At 50.0% G+C, this 11722-nt stretch overlaps 1 protein-coding gene across 1 annotated transcript in view; it reads left to right on the top strand.

The window, feature by feature from the left end:
* The window catches only part of LOC143834247 (uncharacterized), a 69087-nt gene that overhangs the window by 42193 nt on the left and 15172 nt on the right, over window positions 1-11722 (top strand). The window contains exons 5-7 of the mRNA XM_077330905.1: window positions 6154-6274; window positions 8511-8597; window positions 8819-11002. Of these exons, the coding sequence (XP_077187020.1) occupies window positions 6154-6274; window positions 8511-8597; window positions 8819-11002 (2392 nt within the window). The remainder of the gene's footprint in view (window positions 1-6153; window positions 6275-8510; window positions 8598-8818; window positions 11003-11722) is intronic.

Below are 11722 nucleotides of genomic sequence, written 5' to 3'. Positions count from 1 at the left end.
CTGGGAACCCTGCTCAGCCTTGGCCAGAATGCATGCTGGTGTAGAGGAAACGTGTAATCGCCAGGGAAAGACATTTTGCAGAAGTGCTTGCATATTTCCCCTGTGTAACCAAGTTTGCATTATGGTGAAAATCTGTTCCCAAGTGTTTGAAGCTTTTAACACGTTCAATGATACCTCTTCCGTTCCATTTAAGAGGCTTCCATGGATTTCCAAAAACCACAGTTTTTGATGTCTCAAAGTTAAGAACCAGTCTTTACCTCACCAAAGTCCAGGAATTGGTCAGCGTTTTGGGACAGTTAGTGATTGGGAAAGCACTACGGCCACATCTGTGTATAAGGACAGTGGGATATGAAGGGAACCAAATTTGGGGCGATGGCCAGGTATGGGGGATAGGGTCGGGGCAAGATCATTCATAAAAAGGTTAAATAAGAAGGGAGCCAATATGCACCCTTGTTTACCCCTCTATTAATTGCTGTTTTTGGAGGAAGACTCAAGCGGGAGATAAATGAAAACTGCAGGGCTGCAGACCTCTCCAAACAGGTTTCTACAGTGGCTGTTAGAGCAGTGGTCCCCAACCGTTTTGAGGCTGGGGACCGGTAGGTCAACTGCCCGCCTGCGCATGCCGTGCATGCGCGCCCGTGCATCACACATGTGCTGTGCGCGTCCATGCGCGATGTGCGGGCGCGGCCCTGATTCCCTCTCCCCCCCTCCCGCAGTAAGAAGCTTCCCGGGCCGCAAGCTTGTGGCCTGGGAAGTTTTTTACTGCAGGGGGGGGGGCGGGGAGAGGGAGCCGCGGCCCGGCGCCATGGCCTTCGCGGCCTGGCACCGGGCCGCGGGCCGCGGGTTGGGGACCACTGTGTTAGAGGACAAAATGGCCTGGCCTGCCCTACAACCTTCAGCCTCTGCTTGGATGTCGTAGTGGGGGAGATTCTCAGCATCCTTGTAGCTGAGCATGGGGGAGATTTCAGTTTTTCCATTCCCCTCCCCCTGTATTTGTTTACAGGATTACAGTTTGTGTTGAGGGCTGACTCATCTTCAGTGTATGGCCTACTAAGACCCCTAGATCCCTTTAACTCATACTACTGTCAAGACGCATCTCCCCCATCCTATCATGATGCATTTGATTTATCCAACCTAAATGCAGAAGTGAAGTGAAGGGGAACTAAAGAGCCTGTTGATGCGGGTGAAGGAGAGTGCAAAAGTTGGCTTGAAACTCAACATCAAGAAAACGAAGATCATGGCATCCGGCCCTCTCAATTCCTGGCAAATAGATGGGGAAGAAATGGAGATAGTGACAGATTTTATTTTCCTGGGCTCCAAGATCACTGCAGATGGGGACTGCAGCAAAGAAATTAAAAGATGCTTGCTCCTGGGGAGGAAAGCTATGGCAAATCTAGACAGCATCCTAAAAAGCAGAGACATCACCCTGCCAACGAAAGTGCATTTAGTCAAGGCTGTGGTATTTCCAGTTGCAAGGTATGACTGTGAAAGTTAGACCATAAGGAAGGCCGAGCGTCAAAGAAATGAGGCTTTTCAACTCTGGTGCTGGAGAAGACTCTTGCGAGTCCCTTGGACTGCAAGGCGAACAAACCGGTCAGTCCTAGAGGAGATCAGCCCAGACTGCTCCTTAGAAGGCCAGATCCTGAAGATGAAACTCAAATACTTTGGCCACCTCATGAGAAGGAAGGACTCCCTGGAGAAGAGCCTAATGCTGGGAGCGATCGAGGGCAAAAGAAGAAGGGGACGACAGAGAATGAGGTGGCTGGATGGAGTCACTGAAGCAGTCGGTGCAAACTTAAATGGACTCCGGGGAATGGGACAGGACAGGAAGGCCTGGAGGATCACTTTCCATGGGGTCGCGATGGGTCGGACACAACTTCGCACCTAACAACAACAAACTGCAAAACGTCACAGTCCTCAGGGCTTCTGTATCCATTCATCCATCCTGTATCCTGTCCTGGAGGGGGTTGGCGGGTCAAGGCCGAGGGCCCAGGGCTTTGCGGGACCCACAGAATATCTTACAAGTCTGTTGAAAACACCTTAAGAAACACCACAACGTAGACACCGTGTAAAAATGCGCGGCCGCTCATATTCTCTCCAAAATGCATTTGAACACCGATCCCGGGCAGAGGCTCGTTGATCCGCCCAGGACAGGAGCCCCTCGGCTTCCTCTGCAGCACGGAGAGGGTTAAGGCCGCCGAGTCTCGGCCTAGAGAAGACCCACAAAGAGCGGGGAGGGGAGGGGGGAGTGCTCCTTTGGGGAAGGGGCGGGGCTTGGTGCGGAGGGGAAGGAGAAGCGGAGGGAATCCGGCCTTGCAGCCACCCGGGAGGTCCGCCAGCCCCGTCCTGGGAAGGAGGGAGGAAGGGGGGGGGGCTGGGGGGGAAGGGCTGGGCACCCGAAAGGGGAGGGGGCTCTTGGGGACGCCTCCTGGGGGGGGGTCGGGGCCTCCCTCCCTCCCGAGCGGGGTTTCTCCCCCGGGGGCCGAAGCTCTGTCAGGCGCGATCCCGGGGGAACTCCAGGCCCCGCCTGCAGGTTGGCAACCCCTTGGGCCCCGCATGTGCACCGCTGGGGCATCAGAGTGGGGGGGGGGCGCGGGGGGCGGGCGACAGGGGGAGGCGTGAAGGCCCGAGAGCGGCGCGGCCTCCATTGAGTGCCATTGCAGGAGGACAACAACGCAGCGAAAAGCTGGCGTGGATTTTCCGTTCCACTCAGGAGAATCTGGGCCTGGAGCGAAAGCCCATTCATCTTGGGGGTTAAGTATTTTTATCTGCCTCTGAAACACATCTGGTCTTTTTGTTAATGGTTGAATTGCTTTTACACTGGTTACATGCTGATTGGCTGGCCTGAATGTCAACAATTTTGGCGGGCCCCCCTCTCCCCCACAGCAACCATTTCTGGCCGGACCCCACTGAAATGCTGAGTAGCCCTCCAAAGGCATCCAAGGCTTGTTCCCGAAAGAGGCCAGACTCTGGAAAATGGTCCTTACATCAGGGAGGGTTTGAATACGGGGCCCGGAGGAAAGGCTTGTTCTGCCTGCCATGATTCTGCCAGGGGATTCCCTGGGAAGGAGGAAGCCCTGCAGCCTTCTGGTGTCTCACCAGTGCTTGCTTTAATTGTTGGCTTTGATGTACGGTTAGAGCTGACCACAAGTGAAAGCCAGAGGAATTCCCACTGAGCCGGAGGTCTGCTGCTCCAGTGGTACAGAGGGAGTATTCTTGTACTTCAGGAATTTGGAACCAAATCCCAGTTTTCTCCAAGTTTCCCTAAAAAACCCAAGATGAACATCTAAGATAGCTTGATCTGTCATAAGACAAAATGCCATATGCTTTCTGATCCAGAAGAAGCACTTTTATTCTGGTCCTGTAGGGCGGCGCTCACTTGTGTCCTGACCATGGAAAGGTTGGTGAAGTCCAGGGGTGTCTCTCCAGTCTTTTCCCTTTTCCTTTTGACCTGTTGCTGTCTGCCTCTCTCCATCCCCCCAGGGAGAAGCCTGTCTTCATGGTCGAGTGAATAAAGGCCTTCTTACGGAGTCAGAGTTGACCCAAGAGAAGGGCCAGGAGATGGGAGAAGAGGACCAAGGAGGACCTGGGACTGGCAGGGCAGCAAGCAAAAGCTCCCATCCCACCCAGGCTGGGGGTGGTGCTGAATTCTGGACAGGCCCAGTGCCAGAGACCCCTTCCCAGCCCCCTGCAGCCTCAGGGGAACATTGCCAGCGCTTCCGGCAGTTCTGCTACCTGGAGGCCGATGGGCCCCGAGAGGTTTGCAGCCAGCTCCATGGACTCTGCAGCCGCTGGCTGGAGCCAGAGAGGAGCACCAAGAAGCAGATCCTGGACCGGGTGATCCTGGAGCAGTTCCTGGCCCTCCTGCCCCAGGAGATGCAGGGCTGGGTGAGAGAATGCGGGCCGGAGTCCAGTTCTCAGGCGGTTGCCCTGGCCGAAGGTTTCCTCCTGAGCCAGGCAGAGGAGAAGCTGCAGGCGGAGCAGGTGAGGGAGTTGTCTGCAGGTGTGTCCCATTCAAGCCACAATCTCTGGCCCTATCCTAAAGCTTCCCTGCCAGACATTTTTCCAAGTGTTAATCATCGAAAGGGGAGATTTGACAGCCTCCTTCAGACCCCTCTCATCCTACACAATTTCTCATCACTCCAGAAAACTCTCCAGTTCTGCTGATGTTTGGTCTCTTGCTTGGTCTTACCCCTCTTTCTCGCTGCTCTTTCAGATGTTGGGATCACCTGTGAAGACAGAACCTACAAGCCCTGAAGGAGCTCCTTCTGAGGAAGGGCGGGGGGTGCAGGCGGTGGAGCGTGCCCAAGATGCCCTCTCTGGTGGGAAGGACTCATCGTGCCTGGAGGCCACAGGGGCACACTGTGAGTTTGATGGGCAGAGAGTGCCAGTCAGGAGAGAAATCAAGTACTTAGCACAGAGTTAATTTGCAACTCTTTACATTTCTGCACATCAGAAAAAATAGTGTTTCACCTGCTGAATGGCATTGCACTAAACATTATTTAATCTCCATGCCTCTCCTCACCTTTTTCCTACATTGCTTTCACCTGCCTGTTTCCATGCTTCTCACCCTGCACATCGCCTGCTTTAAATGGTGGAAGAGAGCAACGCGCTTTACACGTGACTCTCTTCTGCCTGTCAATCAAGCCAGGCAGCCAGTCCCCTTTCTCCATGCTTCAAACGTCCCGCGATGCCCGCTAATTTTATTTTTAATGCAATAATTCTCTGTTGCTAAGCCTAATGCATCTAATTATAGGTGCCTGGTGCTTTTTAAACACCGCCCCTTAAAAGGTAAAGGTAAAGGTATCCCCTGTGCAAGCACCGAGTCATGTCTGACCCTTGGGGTGACGCCCTCTAGCGTTTTCCTGGCAGACTCAATACGGGGTGGTTTGCCAGTGCCTTCCCCAGTCATTACCGTTTACCCCCCAGCAAGCTAGGTACTCATTTTACCGACCTCGGAAGGATGGAAGGCTGAGTCGACCTTGAGCCGGCTGCTGGGATTGAACTCCCAACCTCATGGGCAAAGCTTTCAGACGGCTGCCTTACCACTCTGCGCCACAAGAGGCTCATTTCACCGCCCCTTATGGAATCACAAATCTTACTTTAAAAAAATAATCTCATTTCTGATGGGGGGGATGGGGGTCTTTAGAGTCATCCTTTGTATGACAACTTTGCAAAAAACATTTTATTTCTGGCATCGCCTGCATGCTTGTCCACCTGTTTGTTGCTCCAGGAAGTTAGCCATTTTCAAAAAGAAATTCCCATCCTCGGAAACAAGGCAGAGGGAGGCGGGTGCGAGGACCTTTAGCGCGTTTGAGCCTCCATACTATCACCTCTGCTCTATGCCTGCTGGTTGCTCTCCATTAGCTATCACTACATAGGTTGGTCAATCCACTTTGGGATTCCCCAACTAGAGCTTTAAAATGGAGGATGTAGCTGACCGGATACTGTCCAGATGCTGAATGTTGGTGATGTCGTTTGGAGGGGCCAGAGTAAATGACTACCTAGGGTAAACATTTCTCTACATTTTAAAGTGCAGAAATGCCCTCCATGTCCACTAACTGTGATGCTTTCAAAAGGCGGTTAGACAAATTCAGACAGCGAAATTCCTGGTTGGGATAGCCCAGACCCTACGTAGGCCGTCAGATCTTTAAAAAAAACAAAGCCCTAAGAGGAGGTCAAGGTGGCTCAAAAGACAAAGGGTGGAGAAACCTCGGCAGGAACTATTCAGGCTGGTGAATAAAGGGAGCCTCCAGCTCCTGGGGCAGCAGAGCTCGGAAAGCCACTCTCTGGGACTGAGGAATAAAGGAGAAATTGGCTTCTGTAGATGTGGGGAGGGGCAATGGGGAGATGTGATGTCATGTTCACTTTGAACTGTTTAAAAATGTGTTGAGTGTTAACAGAGAGAGGTTACACAATCCTGGGAAGGGGTTGTGTGAAGGAGGGAACAATCAGGTAAACACTTTTCCTCCTTCCCTCCCTTCTTTTTTCTGCCTCACTAACAGGCAGTGAAGAGATGCTGTTGAACCTTCATCTTTCCACGGAGGGGGAAAGCGCCACCGTATGTCCCGTCCAGGTAGGAGAGATGAGCGGGGGACAGCCGGGCTTCTGCTCCTGCAGGTTTCTGAGGAGGGAATCTGCTTTGTCTTCCAGTTCTCCTTGGAGGAGGTGTCCGTCTCTTTCTCCGCGGCAGAGTGGGCCCTGCTGGATCCAGGCCAAAGAGCTCTGTGCAGGGAAGTCATGCTGGAGAACTCTGAGAATGTGGCCTTTCTGGGTAAGGATCTGTCATGGGTGCTGAAGGTGTGAATTGCTGCCCTTGTGATGAGGCATGAAGCAAAAGGCGGAATTTTAATACACCATTTTGAGGCGAGTCCTGCTACTTGGGGGGTCCCGTGGCTTCCTGGCAGAGCATTAGCTTGGGATGCAGAAGGTCCCAGGGGAGAGGGGGGCGGAGAGGAAGCATGCCTCTTCCCTTGACTTGGTGGACTGTAGATCTTCATACGTCTTCAAGATGCTGGAGTGAACTTCCATGCCTCCCTTTCAACTGGGGTATAAGTTAACTATGTAACACCAGGTGTTTCACCAACTGTGTCCGGTGAAGCTACAAGGACTCTTTCTGGTCCCGAGAGACCTAGCACAGTGGTCCATGCAACTGATGGCGCAGGGCCTAACTTGGACTAATCAGAGTGGCTTTCCTAGCATGTAGATTCCCAATAAGAAATCCACTATGGCAGAAATCCTTTTAGGGATTTTTATTTGACTGCAGGTAGGAAGAATCCACAAGCAAGTCACCTGGCAGAGAACAAAGCAATAACAACGTGTTACGTACCAGCCAGTTTAGTGTAGTGGTTAGGAGTGTGGACTTCTAATCTGGCATGCCGGGTTCGATTCTGCACTCCCCCACATGCAACCAGCTGGGTGACCTTGGGCTCGCTACAGCACTGATAAAACTGTTCTGACCGAGCAGTGATATCAGGGCTCTCTCAGCCTCACCCACTCCACAGGGTGTCTGTTGTGGGGAGAGGAAAGGGAAGGCGAGTGTAAGCCGCTTTGAGCCTCCTTCAGGCAGGGAAAAGCAGCATATAAGAACCAACTCTTCTTCTTCTTGGAGGCTGGGAAAGGTGATGCCCTTGCAGGGAGTCTACGAGGAGAGTGCACACAAGAAAGCAGACCACGTATACCAAAATTATATATGTACTAGCTGCAAAGCCCGTTGATAAGAACGGCCTTCGAAAAGCCCCTCCCAGGCCGTCGCGCACTGTTGGTGCCACGGCCACTTTCCTGGGGCCTTCCAAGCTTGCCAGGCCATAGTGAAGGGAACCTCCCCCCCCCCCCCGCCCACTGTCATCGCGGCAACTTCTCTGGGGCCTAGAAAACACTGTCGCCGGCTCTGCGGGTGCTTCATAGTTCACAGGGAAGGGAATCTTCCCCCCCCTCCCCCCACGAGAATGCAGGGAGGGAGGATGGGAGGTGGAGAGGGCCAATCATACCTGATGGGCCGTATTCCATCTTCGACTGGAGAGGACAGTCTCCACCCCCCGGCAAGGTTCACAAATGTATAAGAGAACCATGGATACGGATAATTTTGTTATTTAAAGGTTGATTAAAGAGCCTCTTGTGGCTCAGAGTGGTAAGGCAGCTGTCTGAAAGCTTTGCCCATCAGGCTGGGAGTTCAATCCCAGCAGCTGGCTCAAGGTTGACTCAGCCTTCCATCCTTCCGAGGTCGGTAAAATGAGTACCCAGCTTGCTGGGGGGTAAACGATAATGACTGTGGAAGGCACTGGCAAACCACCCTGTATTGAGTCTGCCATGAAAACGCTAGAGGGCGTCACCCCAAGGGTCAGACATGACTCGGTGCTTGCACAGGGGATACCTTTACCTTTACTTAAAGGTTGATTAAGTCTTTAAAAGGAAGACCTCACTAACTAGCACCATTTCTACAAATAAGCAAAAGAAACACAGAAAAAGCTCACTGTTCTTTCTAATAATACATGAAAGACCTGGTATTAGATGGCCCCATTTGTGGCCCCACAAGTATTCCAGCTTTAGCCTAAGCTTCTGTATGTAACACTAGTCATCCTGATGGAGGAAGAAAATATCAACAAGCACAGCATGATCATAAAATTGCCATGTTTCCGTCTGGTCTATACCCGTATTATGCTTCCTACCTTTCAAGGGAAGGGTCTTCCCAAGGACCCCATCAAAAGTGCTCCTGGATGGAATTTTCCAGCACTTCTCCACCTTCCCAAGACTCCTAATCCACCTTCCCTCCTGGTTACTTGAATACATACAGTTTCTCACATTTAACAAATTAATGCAATCTTGAGTGCACCTTGGAAAATGCTAAGGAACCTTTAACTCACAGATGCATTCCCCTAATACTGGTTCACTCTATGGCCTTCGATCTTCGCCATGCTTCAGCCCTTCCAGAGCAATTTATACTCTTGAATTGATCTCTTAGAACGATGATATATCTATCGCTCTCTCTCTCTCTGATGACTCTCTTTTAGCAAAAGAAGCCAGAATTATAGTAGTGAATTCGGTGGAGACAAGGAATGACCCTGCAACCAAAGAGAATATTTCCATCCCAAATGAGAGTGAGTTTTCTTCAGGATTACTTCCAGGGAACCGGCCAGAAAAACCAATGGGGGATGGTTTGCCACAGTCCTAAAGCCTGCTGGGTAAGGGGGAAGGGGGTTTTCTGATGGCCCAAAATCTGAAGGCTCAGATACTCCTTATGGGCAAGAGGTCAGCTGTGGCTCCTGTGGGGGAGGGGGTGGAATCCTTAAGATTAAGAGGATCTCTCTGTTTAATCCAGCAGGAGACTATCACAGGAATGAGGAGGGTGAGGAACTTGATCAGCAACTACCGGACAGATTTAAAAATGAAGCTATGAAAGAAAATTACAGGAATGGAGGCATACCTAGAATAAGGAAAAATAGCTGTGTGCAGCAAAGACTACAAAGAAGGGAGAAACCTTTTCAGTGGTCCATGTGTAGAAAGAGATTCAGTAGCAACCATAAACAGCAACAGAGAACCCACACAGGGGACAAGCCTTTTGAATGCTCACACTGTGGAAAGAAATTCAGTGAGAGTTGCACTCTTAAACGGCATCAGAGAACACACACAGGAGAGAAACCTTTTGAATGCTCACACTGTGGAAAAAAATTCAGTGAGAGTGGCACTCTTAAACGGCATCAGAGAACCCACACAGGAGAGAAACCTTTTGAATGCTTAGAGTGTGGAAAGAGATTCAGTCAGAGTGGACATCTTCAGCAGCATCAGAGAACCCACACAGGGGAAAAACCTTTTGAATACTCACTGTGTGGGAAGAGATTGAGTGAGAGTGGCACTTTTCGAAATCATCAGAGAAGCTCTACAGAGGACAAGCCTTTTGAATGCTCACAGTGTGGAAAGAAATTCAATGAGAGTGGCACTCTTCAACGGCATCAGAGAACCCACACAGGAGAGAAACCTTTTGAATGCTTAGAGTGTGGAAAGAGATTCGGTCAGAGTGGACATCTTCAGCAGCATCAGAGAACCCACACAGGGGAAAAGCCTTTTGAATGCTCACTGTGTGGAAAGAGATTCAGTTGGAGTGGCCATCTTAAACATCATAAGAGGACCCACACTGGAGAGAAACCTTTTGAATGCTCACAGTGTGGAAAGAAATTTAGTGAGAGTAGCACTCTTCAACGACATCAGAGAACCCACACAGGAGAGAAACCATTTGAATGCTTAGAGTGTGGAAAGAGATTCAGTCAGAGTGGAAATCTTCAGCAGCATCTGAGAACCCACACAGGGGAAAAACCTTTTGAATGCTCACTGTGTGGAAAGAGATTCAGTGAGAGTGGCACTCTTCAAAATCATCAGAGAAACCATACAGGGGACAAGCCTTTTGAATGCTCACACTGTGGAAAGAAATTCAGTGATAGTGGCACTCTTCAACGGCATCAGAAAACCCACACAGGAGAGAAACCTTTTGAATGCTTAGAGTGTGGAAAGAGATTCAATGAGAGTGGACATCTTCAGCAGCATCGGAGAACCCACACAGGGGAAAAACCTTTTGAATGCTCACTGTGTGGAAAGAGATTCAGTTGGAGTGGCCATCTTCATAAGCATCAGAGAACCCACACAGGAGAGAAACCTTTTGAATGCTCACACTGTGGAAAGAAATTCAGTGAGAGTGGCACGCTTCAACGGCATCAGAGAACGCACACAGGAGAGAAACCTTTTGAATGCTTACAGTGTGGAAAGAGATTCAGACAGAGGGGTCATCTTCAGCAGCATCAGCGAACCCACACAGGGGAGAAACCTTTTGAATGCTCACTGTGTGGGAAGAGATTCGGTGAGAGTGGTACTCTTCACAAGCATCAGAGAAGCCATACAGGGGACAAGCCTTTTGAATGTTCACACTGTGGAAAGAAATTCAGTGAGAATGGCACTCTTCAACGACATCAGAGAACCCACACAGGAGAGAAACCTTTTGAATGCTTAGAGTGTGGAAAGAGATTCAGTCAGAGTGGCTGTCTTCAACAGCATCAGAGATCGCACACAGGGGAAAAACCTTTTGAATGCTCACTGTGTGGAAAGGGATTTCGTCGGAGTAACTATCTTCAACAGCATCAGAGAATCCACACAGGAGAGAAACCTTTTGAATGCTTAGAGTGTGGAAAGAGATTCAGACAGAGTGGTCTTCTTCAACAACATCAGAGAACCCACACAGGAGAGAAACCTTTTGAATGCTTAGACTGTGGAAAGAGATTCAGTCATAGTGGCCATCTTCAGAAGCATCAGAGAATCCACACAGGAGAGAAACCTTTTGAATGCTTAGAGTGTGGAAAGAGATTCAGTCAGAGTGGCACTCTTCAGCAGCATCAGAGATCCCACACAGGGGAAAAACCTTTTGAATGCTCACTGTGTGGAAAGAGATTCAGTCATAGTGGCCATCTTCATAAGCATCAGGGAACCCACACAGGAGAGAAACCATTTAAATGCTTAGATTCACTCGGAGTGGTACTCTTCAACAGCATCAGAGAACCAACACAGGAGACAAATCTTTTGAATGCTTAGACTGTGTGGAAAGGGATTCAGTCGGAGTAACTGCTAGTTGCTTAAACACAGTGTGACCAGCCAGTATCCTTTATTCAGATACACTTTTTGATGACAAGCGGTTCGTGGGAGGCATTACACCATCCTAACCTCTCCCCAGCCCAGCCTTCTTTGAGCTTTTTTGACTCTCTGCCTACAATCCCATGGAATTCTAGCAATATGATTTATTTGGGTTGAAAGGGTAAATTTAATCCCATAATGCCTTCTTTATTTTTGTTTATTTATTTATTTGATTTTTATACCACCACTCCTATAACTGGCTCGTGGCTGTTAACAAAATAGGAATACCCATACATTTTTAAATCCCCATATAACAATTAAAACAGTTTACAACATATGGCAAATGACGATGACCATTTAAAGGAAGAGAGAAGTTTTTCCCTCCAAAGCCCCCCATGTCTGTCTCCATCACCACATCTTGGTCAACTCTGGCCCTGTTAGTTGTGCTGAATATGTTTTGCTGCCTTGTTCTCTGACTTTGTCGGCTGGACTACCTGCTGCTGCTGCCACCGTCCTGAACCAGTGCCTGAGAGCTGTGATTGAGAAGCAGCTGCAATGGAAGACGGCTTTTGTCAAACCCCACATGGTCCTGAAGGCCTCTGCTAGGCGG

The sequence above is a fragment of the Paroedura picta genome, chromosome 3 (genome assembly GCF_049243985.1).
Source record: "Paroedura picta isolate Pp20150507F chromosome 3, Ppicta_v3.0, whole genome shotgun sequence".
Classification (NCBI taxonomy): Eukaryota; Metazoa; Chordata; class Lepidosauria; order Squamata; family Gekkonidae; genus Paroedura; species Paroedura picta.
This window is presented reverse-complemented; position numbering and strand designations above follow the sequence as displayed.